General features: G+C 32.1%; 1 protein-coding gene across 4 annotated transcripts in view; it reads right to left on the bottom strand.

Moving 5' to 3' along the window:
* Positions 1-23,537, bottom strand: part of PTBP2 (polypyrimidine tract binding protein 2) — a 76,067-nt gene that overhangs the window by 7,272 nt on the left and 45,258 nt on the right. For 2 of the 4 annotated variants that reach the window (XM_069478260.1, XM_069478262.1), the window contains exons 6-11: positions 23,314-23,478; positions 23,111-23,221; positions 19,355-19,550; positions 3,315-3,454; positions 1,822-1,855; positions 1,312-1,404 (exon numbers count right to left, since the gene is read on the bottom strand). In XM_069478260.1, coding sequence (XP_069334361.1) covers positions 1,312-1,404; positions 1,822-1,855; positions 3,315-3,454; positions 19,355-19,550; positions 23,111-23,221; positions 23,314-23,478 — 739 coding nt within the window. Of the gene's footprint in view, positions 1-1,311; positions 1,405-1,821; positions 1,856-3,314; positions 3,470-19,354; positions 19,551-23,110; positions 23,222-23,313; positions 23,479-23,537 lie in introns of all 4 variants that reach the window. The other 2 variants (XM_069478261.1, XM_069478263.1) reach the window with 1 other exon arrangement.

The following is a 23,537-nucleotide window of genomic DNA, read 5'->3' as shown; positions in this document are numbered from 1 at the left end:
TTAAAGATGGGACCTTTAAGGAGGTAATTTTAAGGTTAAATGAAGTCCTAGGAGGGAGTCCTAATTCAACAGAACTGCTGTCCTTATAAGAAGAGGAAGAGATCTCTCTCTCTCTCACCAAAAAGGCCATGTGAGGACACAACAGAGAAGATGGCTACGGGCAAGCCAAGAGAGCCCTCACCAGTAACCAAATCTGTAGGCACCTTGATCTGAGACTTCAAAACTGAGAAAATAAATTTCTGCTGTTCAAGTCACCCAGTCTTTGGTATTTTTATGGCAGCCCAAGCAGACTCCAAGCACACTAATACAAGTATGATAAAAATTAAAATACCACTTATTTAAAATAGTCTTTACATAAAATAAAAAAAAAAACTACATGGAGGAATTTGGTTTATTTTTACCTTAGGAAATTCTCAACCATTATGATTTTGCATCCTTTATTTATATGAAGGTAATGACACCCATACCTCAAATGGTGACAAGAAAAAGATGACATATTTAAGAATGTTCTATTGACTATGAAGCACTGTCAAATGGTTACTTACAATGTATATGACGTATCACCACTCTTACATATCTTTCATTTAAAATAGGTATCACCATTATAAAAATGGAGAACCAGATGGATAGTTTCATGCCTTGTCTGAGCTGCTAAGATCATTGCCAAGAACACCACTAAAGTTTAAACTTACTGTTGTTTGAAATTCCAACTTTTCTGATTCCAAAGACCAAAGTTTGTCTAGTATATCATGTTGTTCATCTCTGAGTTTCATATAAAACAAAATACACTAGTTTCATAACAAAAATATACTAGCTCTTACATAAAAAATGGCAACTTTCAAAATTAACAATGTAAATACAATCAGTCTAAGGCATTATCATCCCATAATCTCAATGAACAGAATTATAAGCTACGAACATACTAATATTTATAGTCAATCACTACTGTATGCAGTTATATTCCAGATTTATGTGATATGACTGTGTATAAAATCAAATGAGATGTAAGTTTAATTAAAATCATCAATTATTTATCTAAGTAATGATTTAAGTATAACTTGACTAACGTACATCTTAAGATTCCCAAAGGGATTAACAACAGTGCTTTTGGCACAGGTTTTTCATTCTGTAAGAACTTGGTATCTCTAAAAGACATCTTCTATGTAACTCTTTCCATTACTAAGTTTAGCCAAATACTTACAATAAAAGACTTTAGAAGAATTAAAATAATTTGCATTAATCAGGATTCTGTGGACTATGTATTTGAAATCAGAACTAAAGATGTATAGATAACATATAGTTTAGTCTTACCAAGTTGTGATTGGTTTCCGTCAGCCATCTGTATTAGAGCACTGTCTTTCTTATTGTACAAAATCTTCACACGCTGCACATCTCCATAAACACCTTTTTTGGAGTCACAGAGAGGTAATCCAAAAATGGAATTAATTTTATGTGCAAGTCAGCTAAAGATTATCTTTCTGACATATCAATGAAACATTCAGACATCAACATGATCACTCATTCAATCTCATCATTCTCACAAATGAATAAAGAAGATCAAGATTTTGAACAGTGAATTTTGAAAAGAATAATTCTTGATAAACCCTCAAAGCTATGTGAATGATATTAAATTAAAGACCATGCAAAATAAATCAGCATGCATTAAAACAAATTTTGTGTCTATGGAGAGTTTTAAATAGCAAAGAAAAATAGCAAAAGATTTACTATTCAACTTTAAGCCAAAGTGCTAGCTACAAATAAGAATTAAGGTGAAACAAAAATCAAATCAATAATAAAAGTATAGTGCTAACAATAACATACCGAAGAGGGTAAACAGACTTTGGGGCGTAACCATCTTTAGAAGGAGAGAAGAGCAAGCAGCGTAAGACAAGAAGAGAGAAGAGTCGAGGAAGAGCGGAGATGAACAGATCATCCATAACGAAGGGTGGTTCCCGCAGAATGGTGAGGTGGTCATGGATCATGGTTCAAGGCGGTTAATTGGGGCAAGTTGGTCCGAGGAACATTTGTTCAAGCACAGAAGCATGAACATAGGGAATGGAGACAGGGAATGAAGACAAGGACAAGGAAAATAAAGGATAAGACAGGGAAGGGAATGGGTATTTGGGAAAAGACAAGGAAAGGGAAGGCGAACACACAGGGAAAAGGATGAAATGGGGAAGGGAAACAGCAATGCAGAAGAAAAAAATAAGGAATTGGGGAACAAAAAAAAAATAAAATATAGGTCAGTACATAGGAAATGCAGGAATTTGGTCAGAAAATGGTTGGTTTATGTACTGTACAAGAAAAACTGAGTAAAATGTAGTCATCCAAGACAAATATGGGTAAAGTACATCTATATCAAAGAGTAAATTACAGCATTTCATCTCAACATAGGGAAGGAAAGCATGCATAGGAATTTTAAACTTTGAACTTTAACTGCATAAGCATGGCTGGTTATGAAATGCAGGCAAAAGTCTTAAAATAAAAACAAAGACACTCTGATTCAAACAATTTAGCATGCAGAACTGTGAATGATAATAGTATTAAATGATAAAATAAGCTTAATGTTCATATTAAGAGGCCAATTAAAAATGAAACAAATATTCAAATTAGACATCATAAACTGATACACTGAGATTCCCACATTTCATACCAGCTTTCATAGCAATCAAAATAAAATATACCAGACATAAAATGTACAACTAAATAAAATAACTTAGCAATAAATTTTATTCAACGGGGGTGGGGGGGAGGGAATAAAGTTGAAAAATATTTTTAGAAGACAATGACTAATAACTGCAAAGAAAAAATTACTAAGAAAGACTGGAAGAGTGCCTCGTCAAGATCTTTGGAAGAACCTTCAAAGAAAAATGTATTAGAGTAGTTCACATAAAATAAGATTTAAAAAAAATGCAATGACACATAAGCATGAAATGAACAAGCAAATAATTAGAAAAGGCAAAGAGCAAAATTGTTTTACAGTTAAATTTGCAAATTAGATCACATTTGCCTTTGAAAACAACAAAAAGATAAAAAGCCATACTACAGTACTTCACCATATTTTTCTTAGGAAAAATAGGTAGTTAGGTTAAAAAAATATACATATATAGATATAAAGAGATATGACTGTCTAAGGAAATAAAGTATTACCTAAACAAGTATGTAGATTTTATTCAGAAGTAGAAACATACAGAAAATACTTTGACTAATGAATGTACATAAAAAGAAAGGCAAGTGCAAAATGAAATAAACATGAAAAACTTTCACAAATGAAATGGAGTTAAAGAATAAACATTAGAAATTATTTTACTAACCTCTTCATTTAAATTGCTAACCAACAGGACTGTATTGCCACCAGCTGAGACTCCAGGCATACCCACTCGGCCAGCAGCAGCTGCAGCAGCTGCTGCAGCAGCATTTGGAATAGCCAAAGGACTCAGAGCTCCTGGAACAGCTGCAACAGGAAGCCCTAATTTTAAAATAAAGTATATTTTACGAAACACACACAAGTCGTTTACAAAAACCAATTTAAGCATGATGGCTGCATGGCTTACGGCTGACCATTCCAAATGGTTCCTGAAAGTTAATTTTTGTTTATCAAAATTATTTGCTGATGGGTAGTAGAGAAAGATAATTTATTTCAACAAAACCATTAATTATTTCAGCTAAGATACATACCTGTATTACTTTAAAAATTATGCATTTCTCCATTTCCTAAGGAAAAGCAAACAAAGCATAAAGAATATATTTCCAAGTCAGAGACTTAGAAAATTCACTTCCATGGTTCATAGTGAGAAGCCAAATGTAAAAAAATCACCTTCAACATAATAGCAATTCATACTTTTTTCTACAAGTGCTATCTTCTTCATAAACTCACACCTGAAATCAAATAATCACACCTATGAAACAAATACAGTAAAATCCTTCAGTTCCTAGAGATAAGTCACTCTGAACATTATTTAATTCATGCAAATAACCTAAAGAAAATGTTAGCAAAATGTGTCGGCCTTAATTCTACACTTGAGTAGTTATAATAAACATAAGTTTCTCCAGTATAATACCCTTCCAGTAGAAAGCAAGAGAAACCGTCACTATGTAACAGACTTTCTATTTCAGTATTTTCCTATCCTTTGCCAATGTGTTTTACCATTTCCTTCTTGTTTCTATTAATATTTTTCTAGTTTCCAGTCTTATTGTTGTCCTATTATCTTTAAGTCGCTCATATTTTCAGTCATTTATTCTAGATGGAATTCTCTTTTGTCTTAGCACCCTTTATCCACTTTTCAATTACAAATGAACTCAGAATACTTTCATCCCTTAAATTCTTACATACCAATTTTTCAATAAATGTTATTTCACTAAAGAAATTAATTATATGTTCTTTTTTTTTTTTTACCTTCCCATGATAAAGGAACACCCAAACTAAATGAAGTTGATTTTGTGACATACCTGGCCCTTACCACTGTCGTTCCATAGTTCATATTTTATTTCTTCTTTCTTTCCAGCCTTCTTGAGCATTTCATAAGCATCTGCTGTCACCTTTGGTTTCAGAGATCTTAATCTTTTAGTAAAGTTTTTGATCTTTTTACTTTACAGAAACTACTATGACCTTTCTTTCACTGGCGGTCTGAACACTGACAAGTTTAATATTCACAATTCTTAACCTAAGTTTTTGGTTTACATTTATTTTCTCCTCCAATATTGTTTTATAGTTCAGCCTTTCTCTCCAAGCACTGTATCAGTGGAATGATATGGTTCTCATTTAATATTCTTGCTTTGGATGAGTTTATTTTATAGCTTTTTTGCCCATACCATTTTTTAGGAGCTCCTCTTTTTCTTATTTCTCCGCTTTTCTTTTTTTGATATGACTTTTTGCTTTGGAAAGTTTCCAACATATATAAAAGTAAAAAGACTAGACTAATGAAACCCCATGTACCCATCACACAGGTTTAACAATTAACAACTCATGGCCAATCATGTTTCACCCACTCACTCATTTTATTTTTAAAGTAAATCTCAGAAATAACGATCTAACTTTAAAATAGAAAAGTCTCAAGTCTATTATTTACTAATGCACAGTAGTCTTCAATGCCTCTTTGGATACACCGATCTTTTCGATCAACTATTCTACTACATTACTAACATTCTCCATGTTATTAGTATTAACATTCTCCATGTTACATACTACAGCTCTCATTACAATTCATAGGTTGTTTCCATTTAACATTTAATGGATAAGTTCATTCCTTACCAAGTCAAGTATAAAGATACAGTCCTAATTCTTAGGCACACACTCACATACACTGTAACTTGCATACTCTTGGAAAGTGACCTCTCCACACTTAATTTTTAACATTGTTCTTCAGTATTTTCAGATAGCTTTGCCTGAATGCACAGAACATTTAACTTAAGTCAACAACAACACGATTATTTAATAACAGTGGAAATGCCAGATGTAGTCATTATAATGTCAAATCATCCCCTTGTTTTCCTGCCTTTAATTAGCTACCTTTCAGAATAAAAAGTAACTTAAAATTTTGTTAAATTCCCTAGTCTTTATGAGATCCAGTTGATGGACTGAAAAAAAAAAGGCAAAACTACCAACTGCAATACATGGCATACAGAAGAAAAAAAGTTCAGTACCAAGCCTCATTTTCCCTTTTAACAGTAAAAAGACTTTCTTAAAATAAAAAAATCCCAAAATATATGACCCACTCTTTCCCACAATAAAAAATTGAACCAGTTTAATTTCTGGTTTCTTTTCACTTCCAATAGGCAAGAAGTGATTCTCAGGGCCCACTAAGCCAGAAAGACTTAATTGAGAAATTAATTGTAATTAGTTGCCAAAATCAAAATAATCTCAAAAATCTGATCACAAGCATTTTCTCTATATATCTCTTGACTCTTAACACAGTCTACTGTTTATAAAAATACTCTTTATCTCCTATTTATCTACTAGAATTGTCTTGAACTTTGTATCCCACAGTGAAAAAGCTGTCCAACTTTTTGGTTTCAGGACCCTTTTACACTCTTAAAATTACTGAGGACCACAAAGGGTTTTCGCTTATGTGGGCTGTATCTATTGATATTAATCACTTCAGAAATTAAAACCAAGAACTTCTTAAGGCACAAAATCACACTTTCACACATTCTGTTAGTCTTCAGAATGATGTAGGGAACACCACTGTACTAAGAGAATGAGAGTCAAAAAGGTAAAAAACATTTTAGTATTATCCTACAAGTTCTGACTTTGTAGACCCCCTTGAGGTCTCAGGAAACCCCAAGCATCTCTGGAAAATTTGGTAAACTTCTATCAAATAGACATACACTTTGTACATATGGAATGCTCAAGAAAATACATAGGAATTTAAAAGATGCATTACTCACTTCAAAAAAAATAAAATACTGCAATATATGACAGATACAGTAAAAAATAAAATGCTGAGTTAAGGTACACACTGCTGACACTTGCAAAATTTATATATTTATATCACATTTTATATTTATATATTATAATATATATGTATTTATATAACATAATGCACAATATGTGTATTTATATTTGTATTAACTTTTTAAAAAGAATACTAAGTTAAATTACATACTGACACTTTCAAAATTTATAGTTCCAAGTCACCTATTACTCATTTTTCCCTGCTGACATCACAAGAAAAAATTACTAATTCATAAAATATATACAAAATTATCAATCTACTTAAATTCAATATCTATCTAAACATAACAGCCTAAGGTTAATACTTCATTTTTATGAAAAATTATTTCTTCTGAGATATTTCTACAATGCCACCAACATACAACTAAACAATCCTATAAAAATTACTCACCAAAAAGTTTAAAGGTGGTGAAAAATTTACTTAAAAAAAACCTTGGCCGGGCGTGGTGGCTCACGCCTGTAATCCTAGCACTCTGGGAGGCCGAGGTGGGCGGATCGTTTGAGCTCAGGAGTTCGAGACAAGCCTGAGCAAGAGCGAGACCCCATCTCTACTAAAAATAGAAAGAAATTATATGGACAGCTAAATATATATATAGAAAAAATTAGCCGGGCATGGTGGTGCATGCCTGTAGTCCCAGCTACTCGGGAGGCTGAGACAGGAGGATCGCTTGAGCTCAGGAGTTTGAGGTTGCTGTGAGCTAGGCTGACGCCACGGCACTCACTCTAGCCTGGGCAACAGAGTGAGACTCTGTCTCAAAAAAAAAAAACAAAAAAAAAAACCTTAAATATTAAGGGATAATTATTTTTAAAATACATTTTTTTCTTAAAATCTGAGTTTTACATTGGAGATGACACAGTGTCATAATATTGTTTAGAACATCAAGCCTTATCATGGAAAAATGGTAAGTGAGAATTTTAAAAATAATTAAAATGAATTTAAAATGGTAATTTAGAATTAAAAATCTAGGCTAAAACCCTTTTTTAGTGTGGTAGCCCCAAGACACATTAAAAAAAAAAAAAAAAGGCCAGAGAATGCTGTATTTTAACAAACAATATGGTGCTTTAGTGAAATTAAGACTACTAATTTTCTAGTGAAAAAAATGTGGGTTCAAAAACAGATGCAATTTACCTCTTTCTAGTAAGGAGTAATGGAAATCCTACCAAAAAGTAGAATGTAAGCTGTGAAGCCTCCCAACGTCCTTACCACTGAATGCTAATTCATAGTCTCCTCATTTGTCCATTTACTTCCACCATTCTGAGCCACTGTACTACTAAGTCAGGTAGTAGTTTTTACACAGCCCATAGTATGGTACAAGAGTGCTTTAAGAGATAAGGGGCAGTCACCAACTATCCTTAATGCCATTAGTATGTATTTCTGTACCATATTTCCTCCCCTAGGCTGATATCCTAGAAAAACTACTTACGCTACCCTTCCACAGTTCTGTATCACTGGAGTCATCTTAAGTTTTTACTGGACTTTTAATGCCTCTGAGGATAAATTCCACAATTTTCCTCAGTATACTTCTTATCTGAAAAATTTACTTTGTCAATCAGGTATAATATTTTCTTAGGTTCAATCTAAATGTTGTCGGCTGCAATAAAAATATAAAAACCTATAAAATATTTCATGATGTATTATTTATACAATAATGATAAATTCTGGAAAAGAATGCTGCACTGGATTTTTCATATAAACTTTCAGCTATTAAAAACAGTAAGTTTACCACGGTCCCTTTGTAAAAGTTACATAAAACGTGTTAGATACAGTGAATACACTGACTCTAATAGATTATTTTTAGCTATAAAAAAAGTTATAATTTTAATTTTTATTATTTAAATCTTTAGCTAAGGCAGCAAGTATACCGGAAAAAACACTTTTAAGCACATTGACGAGGAGGGATAAAAATGCCTGTTTTACTCCCAAGATTGTTATAAGGATAAAATAATGTAAAAGAGCTTTGTAAACTGTCATTATGTTGAAGAAAGTGTTGCAGGGATCTTTTTCATATGAAATGATCCCCATCAGCTGGGCCAACCAGACACCTTGAGTATCAGTAATTTTACAAAATTCTCATGTTAGTTCTGATACTGTATTATTACTAACTCTTCGTCCGCTGAAACTGATGGACACCCAGCCATGTATATGATAGAGACCCAAAGTCCAGAGGGAAGAAGTGATATAAATTATGTATCTAACCCTCTTTCCCTTCAGGTCATACTTCACTGAAACACATAGGCATCCCTAACTTTGCCTGATTCAACTACAGAATTATACTTATTATTTTAAATCATTTACAAATTTTATAATTTTTAATTAACTTTTATTTTAGAACAGTTTTAGATTTACAGAAAAATTGAAGACTTTACAGGCTTCTTTTATGACCTGAGCACCCCATTTCCTCCCCCATTATCAATAAATTAGTATGGTGTTGCAATTAATTAACCAGTATTGATATAATACTAACTCAAATTCATTCTTTATTCAGCTTTCCTTAGTTTGTACCTAATGTCCTTTGTTTATTCCAGGGTCTCATAGTACATTTAGTCATCATCTATCCTTAGGTGCCCTTAAAACTGTGACAGTTTAATCTATGATTTTTAAGGATATAGAACTTGTTTTATCCTTCCATTTCCCATTCTAAAACTTCCATCCAAAGTCATTCACATTATTTTTCTTTTGGTCTTATTTTCTGTCTTTAAGACATCTGGTAGTTATCAATCTTGTGTACTAATGAACAGAAGAGGATTGGTGGTGGGACTCTAAGGCTTTTTCTAATTCTTAAAGTACAGTGGCCCTGTCATCCCTGGATTCTGTATCTGTGAATTCAACCAACCTCAGATCAAAAACATTCAGGGGAAAAAAATGATGTTGTATCTGTACTGAACATATACACTTTTTCTTGTCATTATTCCCCAAACAATACAGTGTAACAACTATTTATCATTTACATTGTACTAGGTATCACACGTAGAGATGATTTAAAGTATATACAGGAGGTGGTGCATAGGTGATACGTAAACACTATATCCATTTTACATAAGGAACTTGAACATCCATGGATTCTGGTATACACGGGAGGCAGGGGAGTTCCTAGAACCAATCCCCCATGGATATTGAGGGGATACTTGTATGGGGTCCTGGCTGGGGACAGCATTTTTTACATTTTATTTCCTGATCTGAAAATAAAAATTTTACTTTTGACAAGAATGACAACTGCTATTCTTTCCTCAACAACCCAATCCTCCTCTTCTACCAACCTTTCCTTCAATTCCAATATTCCCGTATAGAATCCATTCTCTTTTCTATCATTAACAACTGCATTTTTATTCAGCTTGTTCCTTAGAGAAATTTTTTAATTAAAAGCTTACTTTGTTCTAATGAAACTTCTCCTACAACCCTCTCAGAAAGTCATTTTTATCTCCCTAAATCTTTCCCAAAGGGAAGAAAAAGGATGCATTATTTATCATTCTACCTCACCACCCAATGTTACTTTCAGACCACTGCTCTACCACCATTAACGGGGGCAGCTTTTGATGTTTATGCCATCTAATCATATCACACTCTTTCTCATCAAAATAGCCATTGGGTCATTGGGACACTTTCTCTCATTACATAAAGCCTTTAGCATCTGGCTTTATTTCCTTCTACTCCCTTAGTCCTTACCTACATAATCTTGTGTGATCTTTCCAATACTACAGTCTCATGATTTCTTAAAAACTTTTACTTTGATGGATTTTACTATACCAATCCATTTTAGCAACTTTTTGCTACATCTTTGATTTTTCTTTTCTATTTTTAATGGCCATTCATTTAACCTTTGAATCCTCTGACTTCATTCTTCTTGATCCTCCTATTACCACACAACCACTGAACCCACTTTTGGCCTTTATAGTGACCAGTTCCCTTTCTGTTCTCCTTTGGCTTGACTTTACCGTATAGCCTAAGCTTTTGGCCCAATACTCTGTTCAAGTGCTATTAGTATTCCTTTAATACTGTAATTCTAGACTTAGACAAATCTAATCGTATGTGTGTCTATGCTTTCATATCAGTCAGGTAAGTATTATAGTGAAAACACAACTCCCCAAGGCTAATTCTACACATATTTTGTTATCTACTTTTAGCTGATTTCCTACTCCATTTTCCAAAGAGTTCCCAACAAATTCTGTAGACTTAAGTCCTTTATCCTACTTTCAACCTCTATATGTTCAGCAAATCTTATAATATTCAGATCAGAACTCTCTCAAAATTTTTCAACCAACTTCAAAGTCCTCATGTTCTTTTTCCCTTTCTTCATAATGACATAGAATGGTGAAAAGAAAGAATAAAGACTGGAAAGCTGATGATTTCAGTTCTGGCTCCAACTCTGCACCTCAACTTCTATGTGAACTTGATAAAAATCCCTTCTAGTCCTAACAATGGCCCTAAAACTATCTCTATATTTTCCAAGCCCTGACATTTCCACCATACTGCTGATCCAATCCATCATAATCAATTCTAGGACTCAGCCTTAGAAATACATACAAGTTAACATGCAGCAAGCATTCACTATATGCTAGGCACTGTGCAAAGTTCTCCATGTATGAACACATTTAATCCTCACAAAAATCTTAGATGATAGATATTATTATCATTATGCCCATTACAAATGTGGAAGCTGAGAGGATTTGAAGCCTGTGCTTTTAATGATTATGCATACTGCTTCACTGAAAACATCGCGTCTCCGGTCCTGCTTTACTCCTAAACTACCATCCCATTTCTTCTTCCTTTCCATGGCACAAACTTCTTCAAAGAGCAGAAGTGTGCTCTTATCACATTTATATCCCTGATTCCTTATAATTTGATTTATACCTATTCTCGTGAATAATATTATGTCAACTACTGGACTGAAGAGCCATTTCTAATTTTATTTATTCAATCCTCAATTTATTTATTTTATCTACAATATGAATGTGCACTGCTTAAATTTTAATGTCAATGCTTTAATCCTCTTGCTCTCTTGTAACCGGAAAAGCTTAAGCCAACGTTTCAAATATCACACCTCTAGTCTGTAAACTCATAACCTCATAGAACTCCTACCCAAGTCCTAGGCTGAATTTCCTACTCTCTTGTGGACTCCACATGCTTCATTCTTCATAAGCAATCCTATCACTAAGAGCTCAGTCCTATTACTTTATGTATAATTTTCCCCATATTTCTTACTTTGCATTCTCATTTCATGTTCCTAGTTTAGATTTACAATTGTATCTACCTTAGACTGACAGTCTACTGTCAGTCTACTGTCAATCTACCAGATACCTACTATCTGGTATTCCTAGACTCCATTTTCACCTCTCCAGAATACTCTTGGAGCCACAGTTAACTTCTTAAAACTAATCTGGTCATTTTTATGCAACTGCTTAAAAACAGCTGATGAATCTTTCACAGCAATGGTTCTTAACTCCTTTGATGATCTGATGAAAGCCAAACACCTAAAACTTGGTCCACAATATGAGATGGTTACAGATACTTTGAAGTTCATCTGTGATCCTAAAGGAGTCTAAGAATGCCTGCATAAAGTCACACTCCTTGGAGAACAGCAGTTCTAAGATCTTCTCTTCTAATAGCTCTTTCTGGCATCATTACATTTCATATTTTCCCAATTACCCTATATGTCACTTGTAAGTGAAAATTTATCACTCCTAAAACATGGTATATACTTTATTACATTTGCTCATGCTGTATTTTTGGTCCATAAAACCCTCTCAATCACTCCTTTTCTTGATAAATTACTCATTCCATTATGTACTAATACCATACTGATGCTATTAAATATTTCAATTTACATCCAATTAGAGCTACTCATGTTTGCTGCCTCCACAAGACTGTAAGCTTTATGAAGACAGAAACCTTGCTTTTCTTCTGAGTCCCTGCAGTGAATGCTGAATTATGCAATAAATTAATAAACCAGGATAACACTGAAGTGGGGCAGTATCCTCACTTCAGGAATGTGAAATGTCCATGGTAATTACTTAAGAAGGAAACAGCAGAAAAATCTAGAAAATGGAGGCAAATAAGGGTAGATTCAGAGAGCAAGGATTTCACTTTTAAATCAAAATCAACAGGAATATAAAATAATATAAAGTTAGAAATAACTCAGGAAAAACAGAGATCAAGAAAGAATCTAAATGAAATGCTCTATATGTATTTAATGCTTTTTGGAGTTGTTAATAAAATTTGCATGATTTTTACCTCCTTGGAAGGAGGCACATTTTATACTATGGTTACAAACATACATAGTTTTTTTCCACTGATTGCAGTAGTAGCAGTAATATACTTCTTTAGAAGGCTTTTCTTTGTTTTGGCTATACCATATATATAACCATCAACTCTTAAAAACACAAAATTTTTTCAAAGTAAAACCTATGGTTTGATTTAATTTAAATTTATCTCATACAGAAAATTTTCATTATCCAAAGGCTGGAGTTGATTACCATAGATAGAAAAAAATCCAGGCTGTATGGCCTTTAAAATATTAACTCTAGGATGGATGCAAGAGAAGTCTTTAATGATCTGACAGACTGTCACAGAAAATGGGAAGGTAACAGAAAGTAAATAAAGGATTAATAATGAAAGAAATTTCTTAAAACTACAGCTGAGAACAAGATGATGGATAATCATAATAGATCACTTTAAGAAAGACTATGTGATCATCCATTAAGAACTTTATATATTAAATAAAAATTCTGCCTTAAGATAGTTTAAAAGAAGGTTTATGCATAACACTTTAGTCCTACAAAATAAGCTTATTCCATTGACAATGCTGGCCAATAAGTAATTATGAACTGATGTAATAACATGTTTTTCCAAATGTTTACATCACATCTGTAACCCACAATACCTTCAAAGTACTCAACTACCACCAAAAATATTTCCATTGCTCAGAAGATAAAAATCATTCCAGATTTAAAACATTCATTCAAATATTATTTAAAATGGAATCAAAGTTGAATAAGCTCTCTAAAGGATATAGTTTCAAATTAATTTGTGACTCAAAAGTCAAAATTTTATCTACTGATAGAAATTTTAAAATGAACAATTCTATCTATCTCAGCTCTTCCAACTTCTTTTCTAAAAGAGACATTTTAAGATTTAAAAATTAAAATTTTAAAAATTCAGCTACAACAAAGTAGAGGACAGTTCAATAATCCAAAAGCTCAACATCATTTTTTAAGATTGCACACATACAGAAGGTATGCTCCAACTATAGTTTACTTATTAGGTATTAAGACAGACACAAAATGAGAAACAAAGTTATAGGACAGTGAGTTAAGGATAGATATTTTCATATGACTTCTGAGCAAATATTTCTGATTTATGTTGGACATGTTAAAATACTAGTTTTTAATTTATATATTTATTTTGGTGTTACTATGGCACGCATTGACTGATGTGTTTTAAAATCTATGTAGTTTAACATTTCTAGGACATATTTCCAGCATATTTGTGCATATGTGATTATTTTAGTCTTTTTTGGAAGATATCTTTCACATGTCTCTACAGTAGATGAGTTATTTGGTTTGATTTTATGGCCATTATTTTCTTTGCTATAATTAGTCTTACTAATGGAATACTGTAGAGTTTTATGAAAATTGAGATTTTGGCATATAATTTTTAATGTATAATTTGTGAAAAAATAAAAATATAAATTCAGTTTACTGTATTTTGATTTGCATGTTATGTATCTATCCCTAGTCTGTACACAATTATGAATGGCTGTATAAGAACAATGCTCACTTTTGGTTTTGTAATCATAAGATAACCAGGTTAAACACTGAATGCAGAAAGAATATGTGAATTGGGGCAGGGGGCAGTATCTGTAAATCCCCCCCACCCCGTGAAATAAATTAAGGCAGCAATCATTAGTGGATATTAAAATCATTAAAACCACAACCAGTCTTAAAGCATCACTAAAATCACTAAAAGTGGGATAACAAGATATAATATGCCTCTTACTGAGACATATTATGAAGCATAAAGAACACCTATATAGTATTCTTGCTTAAAAAAAATAAAAATCACCAGATTGTAAATTTTATCAAGATGACACTACAAGGAAACAGCCAGACCAATCTAATCTGTGAAACCTTGTAAAAGAATTACTAGGTCTCTTAATTAAGTAAATGGAAATGGGGTTGGGGGTAAAGGGAAAGGACTGTAACAGACTGAAAGAGACTTAGGAGACATAACCACCAAACGCCATGTGGGGTCCCTGACAGGATCCTATTTTGAACAAATCAAATCTTAAAAAACATTTTTGAGGTAAATAGAGAAATTTTAATAAGTTGGGTATTTGATGGTATTAAGAATTGTCATTGTCAATTTTGGTGTGAAAATCATATTATGTTTGGTAAGAAATGGCAATTACTTTAGAGATATTATGGGTAATATTTGAGAAGACACGTCATGGTATCAAGGATTTGTTCTAAAATACAACAGAAAAAAATGAATAAATAAAAACAAGTGTAAGCACTACTGAACCAAGATAATGGGTATGTGGAATTCATTATATTAGTACATAACCGAAATCTCTGATAATAAAAAGTTAATAAATATTCCCATGTGAATGATCCATTCAAAAGTAAAGAAAATCAAAGCTTTCAGAAATCATTTAGAAATAAGTTTACTTGTTAATTTTATGTATCACAAACATAAAGAAAAAAAAAACAAAGTAAATTCAGTTTAATAGTTAAACAATATTGCACTAATAGAAATGTACCAGGACAGATTTAAATGACATGAATTAAATTACAAACTTTTTTCTAAAGCAGTAATTCTCAACTCTTGCTACAAAGTAAAACCATTTTGAGATCTTAAAAAAAATATGAATGCCAGTGACCCACTGCCACTGATTCACAGTCTGGGTTAGGGCCCGGTAACTTCAACGTGCAGCAAAAGTTTGAAAAACACTGTTCTGTAAGGGCTAAATATTTACCTTCATAAATAAATGTTTGCTAATCTGTTCTCAATTTTAAATATTTTAATGTCAACAGATTTCTTATAAAAAGCTTGCTTTTCTTTTCTTTTATGACCTTATGATGAGAATACCTATTACTTCATTCAACTTAAAATACATGCAAAACTCTAAAATAACTATTCGTTGTATGCTACCTTCATAAATAAATGTTTGCTAATCTGTTCTCAATTTTAAATATTTTAACATCAACAGATTTCTTATAAAAAGTTTGCTTTTCTTTTAAGACCTTATGATGAGAATACCTATTACTTCATTCAACTTAAAATACATGCAAAGCTCTAAAATAACTATTCGTTGTATGCATTATCTGCCCTAATTTTTAAAACGTAGACAACATGATCATGAATAATTACTTCTAACAATTTTTCTAAAAGTGAACTACACTTTAATAAATTAACTACATTTCTTAATGTGATGATGATCATTATAATGATAGCTCCATTTATAATCTCAAGGATTTTTGATCGCCTTGTTCTTTAAAACAGAATATGTGAATGACTAATAGTCTGCCAGGTTTGTGATTATGCATTTAGAGGTCAGATTTTTAACTAATTACAAAGCACTATAGGTCTCTCTTCTCTGAATAAATTATATTTTCTGAGGTGCTGTGATCCCTAGCACTAAAAGAAACAGAGAAGCCAAACATAAATGCTAGTCTTAAAAAATTACTAAGCAAAATAAGTTAAAATTTCTAACATTGATTCTAAAGTAATTAAATTCAATCAAGTGGCTAGATGTAATACAGAAACTATTGTAAAGTGAAACCCTCAAATATTCAGAAGACTATCACCTTATATTTGTGTTCTTACAAAATCTTTGAAATAAAGGGGTACTCTATCAGTTATTTCATTTTGAACAAGAACTGCTTGAGGAATACTGAGCAGGCAATGAGTCTCGTCAATAGTAGTTTGCTTGTATTTCGAAGTCACCTGATCAATTATTATTGCAGGGAAAGAAACATGGAAAAGACTTAGTTATTCCAAAAGACATGACTTTATGAATGCAATATTGGATGTCACTGTAAAAGGTGTGTGAAAACCACATAAAGAGCAAAACAGTTAAGGAATTCCTACTAAATATCATATAATATCCACCAAACATATGAAAAAAATTATCTTCATGTCCTGCAAATGGATACTTTTGGATTGAGATCAATTCATTACAGAGATAAATTTTAAAATAGTTTTCCAAAAACTGACCAGTGTAAAATAGGTGAATAAAGCTGAAGGCTCAGCTCATACCAAATATGAACACGATATCATTTATAAGCATTTTACAAGAATTATTGTATATCCCAATAGAAGGAATGCAGATAACCGATTTAGAAAATTGTAAATACTGAATAAGCGCTTAACAACTGCAAACTAGATTATAAAAGAAAATAATAGACATTTTCCAAATTAATATCTTATGAAATTTAAAAAAACTCAATGCTGGTAGGGAGAAGGAGAACAGCCAGCCTCATATACCATTCATGTTAGTTTAATATCACCAGGCTTTAACATTTTCTTTGACCCAATAATTCTAGTTCTGGGAATCCAGTCTAAGAAAATAATATGAGAGGCAAAAAAGTTATATACAGTACAAGGGTGTTAGTATGGAAATAGAATAGTATGGAAATTTCTGAAGTAGAATATAGCTATTAGCATGCTATGCAAGTATTAAAACTATCTTTTAAAAAAATTCTAAGTAAAATGTCAATTATAATAACACATAAAAACTGCAAATACATTACAATTTTAATTTGTATAAAAATATGTATTTAAATCAAAAAGAGAATATATAAAAGTAAATGGTTATATCTTGTGAATTATCAAAACTAGAGTCCATTATTTGATTTTTAAAACTTATAACCCTTTCAAAAACTATTTGAGAATACTTTAAAAGCCCAGTTATAACAAGATGCAAAACCATTAAAACAGGTAAAAAATGAAGTCACTTAGGAAGAGAAATTCATCATATTTTTACCACAAAACATTTTCCTTTTACTTACAAGACAGAGAGGTAGAAACAAAAATACATTATAATAAAAATTAACACAGAGCTGGCAGAAGACACTAGACAATTTATTAAGAACTGAGGAACTTAATGTTTTTAATGCAGAAATGTAGAACGCTTAAAAATGATTAAAAGTATAGAGTGAGAAGTTAGTTGTGCTAGGGCTTCATAATCTTTTATGAAAAATATTTATTATTACTTTTTAAAAAATTTCACCAAGGTCATGAGATCATAAGGAAAACAGTAATGAATTCCTCATGAGAAGAATCCAGGTGTCTTCTAACTATGCCTCCACCCGGGATCCCTCTCCATCTAAATATACCCAGATGGGCAAATGCACATAGCTCCCTAGGGTCTAAGGAAGTGATGGCTGTCGTCCTTTGATGCTAGCTCGAGTTTCTTGGTATTTTATCTTTAAACGGTTCCTTGAATGTCAATTTTTCAACTTCTCAGAAACTACATGTAAAATCTTGATGCCATCATCTACTTTATCTGAGTATTTTAAATAATGTATCTGCCAAGTGCTTAGCAGAATGCCTAGGACCTAGAAGCTACTTGATATATGTTGACTCTTTTCTATAATATAATCTCCATCAGTAAGAGTTTAATAATCTATACTATAATTACAAGGGCTACGTTTTACTCATCGTCTCACTCTTGACTTTGCCTTTAAAAACTGCACACTATGAAACAGTCAATCTTATTAATTTGCAAGGAGAATTGAGGGAATTAAGACTTAAACTAGGCCCACACAATGATAGAGATTCTGTCAGGAAAAAGGGTAAGCAACCCAAAGCATCTACCAGAGTCAGGATAAACAGGTAAGGCTTATGCCAGATATATCAGGAAAATTGAATAAAGGGTCAGTTTTGTTTGAAGTCACCAGAATTAATTTCAAATATCAACTGTTTCTCTTGTGCATTAAAGTGTCCCTTCTCCACATTTGTATCACTTAGATTTCGTATTTACAAGTGAATAGGATGATTGTTATATATCCACATTAAATAAATATTTCTAAGAATTACTTCATTATAATACTCTTTTAAATGATGGATGTAAACCAAATTGTAAGAGCTAGTGTATCAACCACCAATTATGGATTCCATAGGGATTAAAATCTTGACTTAAAGATAATCATACAAATATCAGAAATCAAGAAACAACTTCCCAAACACATCAACTGTAAAATTCTACCTTAACATAAATCACTTAGTTTATTTTATTTACAAATTAACATTTTCCCTTGTTTTTTCCCCCTTCATCTTGACTCCATCAACTATTAGCTGCATATTTTTAAATGTATTTTTATTAAGTGGCTCAAATCCATTGTGGGACAAAGTGAAATGATTAAGACAAAATACAAATAAATAGCAAAAAAATTTACAGAAAATTTCTTATAGTTTAAATTTAAAGGGGCTAAAATGTGCTTTGAAAACACCTGTATGCCTACTCTCATTACATGTTTTGTCATTTTACTGTTTCCATGCAACACTAAACTTAAACAATCAGATTAGCCCTAAAGAAAAGGCACAAGGCCTTAGACCTGGAGAGTATGACAAGTTTAAAGTGTAAATATTTCATTAAGAATTCACCAGTATTTCTTCATTAGAACTTCTGTTCTTTTGTTTTGGGAGTGGTGTGAAAGACAAGGCAAGGGTGGTTAAAAGGAATAAAACTAATATAATTTCAATTATACTTATGTAGGACACTTTAGGTTTTTTCCAAAAGCATACATATGCCTTCTTACCTGAGAAAAACAAAATTCATAAAACCTAACAATTTGTTAAGGTCCAAAATGGGGGATTCATTATACTTACTGGAATTTAACAGGCACTTTCCCATTTGGCAAAATGGGAAAAAAAAGTGGTATAGGCAATAAAAATCATACCTAAGAGGGATGTCTCCTTGGCAAATGCTGCAGCAATAGCTGGGTCCAATGCAGGTTGTCCATCCCCAGATGGAAGATCAGGTCGAGTATAATCCCTACTTTTATCATTGTTGTATTTTACATTCAAATTCACAAGTTTGGAAAAATCAATCCTTAGGGTACAGCAAGCATTATAAATATTCTGACCATCTAGGGCCTGTAAAAGTGAATGAAGTATATTAGCAATCTAAAATAAGGAATAAAAATTAGCAAAAGTATGATTCTGACAATAAAACTCAACAATGAAAACCTGCACATAAAAGCTACCAGGAAAAGGATTCAAATTTCATACATCATACTTTGCTGTTCCAGCTGTACATATATTAGTTTCCACCTTCAAACTATCTTCTTTAAGTAGAAAATGCCACTTAAATCTAAAATACAACCAATTAAGAATCATGCTAATACTTTTAATTATAAAAAACAAAAAATTTTAAAAAAATTAGTAAGGGTCAAATATAGTCAGTCCTACCAAAGTAGTACCATACTAGTACGCATAATAAAGTTAATTTTGCTCTACATATATTTATTGCTGTATGGCAGTCCTTATGTGAATTGGTATAGTTTTCAAAGGTAACTGCTATTTGATGCCACATTACATGAGGTTGCTTCATGACAGCATGTAATAGCAATTCCCATGAAATGGGGAAAAAAAACTAGTATCACTCCTTAGTCTTCAGAATACCTTGACAAAATCAGCAAATACAATGTCATTACAGGAAAGTTCTAAAACAGAAGAGTGTCAGGTCTAGGCTTAAAAACTTAGACTCAATTAGGTCATCTTGAGCAATTTACCCTCCCTGAATCTCAATTTCTTAATCTGGAAAACAGAGATGATAATAGCTGCTATGCTTCCTCATAGAGTTATTAAGACTAAATAAAAGATCATATATGTGAAAGTATGCTGTGAATTATATGGGATTATGCTGCTGTTATGATTATCTTGGTTTTTTTCCTGCTCCTGTATAATTACCATTTTCAGTACATCTAGGTAACTGGGGAACAAACTAGAGAATGGGGAAATATATTGTTAATTTTTCAGAAGAATAAACATATCCTGCTATGGAGAAAGTAAACCTCTATAGTTACTTAAGTATATAAAGCTTTTAATTCAAATATTCCTACTCTCTGGAAATATAAAACCTTTTTCCTTAATATACAAAATTAAGTTTCATGTGACTATATTTACCAAGCTAAAAACTAACCTAAAAAATAATTCAACATAAGTTCACCCACTTCAATACAGTACTGGTAAAAACTCACTTCATACACATCAGGGTTTGAATTACATTTAGGTTAGGCAAGGCACTTGTCATCACATGAAAGTGGAAGTCAAGTATCAATTTTATCAGCCAGAATAACATAACTATTAATTCAATATCCTGCTGTAAAGGCAAACAAAGCATTGGAAATAGGTAGTAATTTACCCATGTAGCACTCCTATAGGGAAAATGTGAGAAAAGTAATAGAATCTATGTTTCTACACAGCATACGATTATCAAAAGATGAGTAGCATAATTGACTCTTAGGTGACTACTTCAGTATTACTCAAAGAAAGAATGATATCTTATAAGAAAAGATATGGCTTCGAATCATACTATCTACGTTAATGCTAAAAGTACAGTACTGATACAAAATTACCAAATCCTCACTAAGTAAACTTTTTTAGGGGCTGAGTTCTTCCCAAGCAATACTGAAGTAGACTGCTCAATTATCTACAATGAATATGCCAATTGTGAGGAAGCCCTCCGGAAATGGACATTTCCCTTTTAACATTTTTATGTAGATAGGAGATACACAAGTATGCCTAAGGTATAAGAGCTAGAGAAATAAGCAAACAAGATGTACATTAAAACCACCTGTTAGCAAAAGAGGAGAGAAACCAAAGCTGAAGATGCATGAAAACAGGAATCCAGGCATTTTCAATAGCCGGCTAAAGTAAGGTGACCACAATAAGGTAAAGAGTAAAAGTCGAATTAAAATACATATGCAAGCTCAATTCATGCTCATATATTTGTAAAATCCCAGAAAATAACAGTAGCACACAAACTGGTCCTGTGGTTCAGCAATCAGGAAGAATGCAGTAAGTAATCTTGCTGGAGCAAAGATTTCTGACAGTAAATGCTCAAGAAAACTGGCAGAAAGATCTTTCAAATGTGCCTACTCACAGTGAAAGTTTAGACAGTAAGCAAAAACAATCAGGAAAAATATTTTCATGTAAATTTAAAATCTATGGCTAAAACATGATAATCAAAAGACATGAAAGATATCAGACACTAAGTGGATAGTTAAAACAGCACAATGAAAAACTGCACATGGACTGAAAATATGAAAAGCCACAATAAAACTACTTCATCGCAATGTTTACTATTTATATATATAACTTAATTTTTGAAGAGATTGTTTAGTATCAGATTTAATAGATGTTCAGAGAAACCTATGCCTGAAAAGGCAATCATAGTAAGATTAGATTATATAACCTGAGAACCAGTGAGTAGCAACACACTGGAGAGAAAGGCTATCTGAAAGATAGATTGAAAAAATGTCTACCTCACAGATAGCGTACATTACAATAAATTATTCACCTTTGAAAATCTTAGCATCCCCTTGTAACAGAGGAAGAAAAACCTGTTCTGTTTACAATATAAAGTAGTGGTCAGAAAAAAAATAAGATTATAGTACTTGGTAAATTATTACAGATGTATTATTACTTATAGTCTTTCTGCTACCTAAAGCTATTTTTGCTTCCCAAATGAGATTCTGAGGATAGAAATGCATTGAAACAGAAATAAAAAATATTCTGGGTTCCGTGGAAGTAATCTTGATCTGAAGGAAGCACTGAAGTATTAGTTAGTCTGAAAGTAAAAGAAAGAGTGAAAGGGAGAAAAACAGGTAAGACAAATATAAGTAAAGACAATTGATTTAATGGTTTCCTAATAATGGTTTAATTATGAATTTTTAATGGCTTAATAATGGAATAATGATGAGATATATGGCACAAAAAGTTAAAAAGATAGAGCAAAGCAGATTTAATAAGATATACAAACAGAGGATCAAGGCATTTGGAAGTAAAGATGTGCTATGCAATTTTCAACAGTTGTCATGACATGGGAAAATTTTACTTCTTTTAATTGTTTCTCACCAGCCATACCTAACAACAACAAAAAAGAGAAATGATGGGAATAAAAAGTAGACTAGGAATCTACTCAGAAAAATCTGTTTTCTAAATATCTTTAAAAAGAATATAGGATATAATCCTAAAAAACCTGAGAGCCTATCACAGCATCTGAGCCTCATCTGTATTGATATATATCGGCCAAACTATCTTGAAAAGCAAATTTATTATTTTAAAGCTTCCTCTGGAAACCACTTAAAATCTTATACAGGTATGCATGCACAACACAATCCTGCTATCTTCTCAAGAGCACAAAACTTTTGTTGTACCTAAATCAAACAGAAATGTAAAATAATGCAAGTCTATGTTATGGATAACTACAGCTATCATTAGTCTAAAAATAAAACATTTCTTTTTTATGACAAACACTAAAGTTTCCTAATATTTTAATGTCACCAATTTCTACCATCTATAATGCTACATGGTATGCTAAATTATGACAGGATTAATAAAATTAGCTATATTGACATATTATTATATAAAAACACATATATATATCCATGAAAAAAATACCACTATGGCAAAAGAAGCTCTAGACTTACTAATTTTGCTTGTTGAGCATTTACTGGATCACCATACTGAAGCAAAGCTTGAAATTGGTTATTTTTTGTAAATGTGATTATCTTCAATACAGCACCAAACTTAGAAAATATCTGTTAAAACATTAAAATCAAAACATTATTTATCTACTATATTAATTATTTCTCTAATTTATAGGTAAGTATGCAAATTAAACTAAACTTACTTGGTGAAGGACATCAAGTGTTACAGGGTAGTACATATTGTCAATAATTATTCTAAGTACTGGACTCTGGGCTGGAGTCACCGCACTCTCACTAACTGTGGTGCCACTAAGAGGAGTATTTGCTGTCTGGACAGCTGTCACAGCTTGAAGAACTGCTTGAGCACGCTGAAAATTAAGATTAAGTAGTTTAGAAACACACCCATTATGGTCATATACTTTGCTAC

Source organism: Eulemur rufifrons, chromosome 8 (assembly GCF_041146395.1).
Source record: "Eulemur rufifrons isolate Redbay chromosome 8, OSU_ERuf_1, whole genome shotgun sequence".
In the NCBI taxonomy this organism is placed as follows: domain Eukaryota; kingdom Metazoa; phylum Chordata; class Mammalia; order Primates; family Lemuridae; genus Eulemur; species Eulemur rufifrons.
This window is presented reverse-complemented; position numbering and strand designations above follow the sequence as displayed.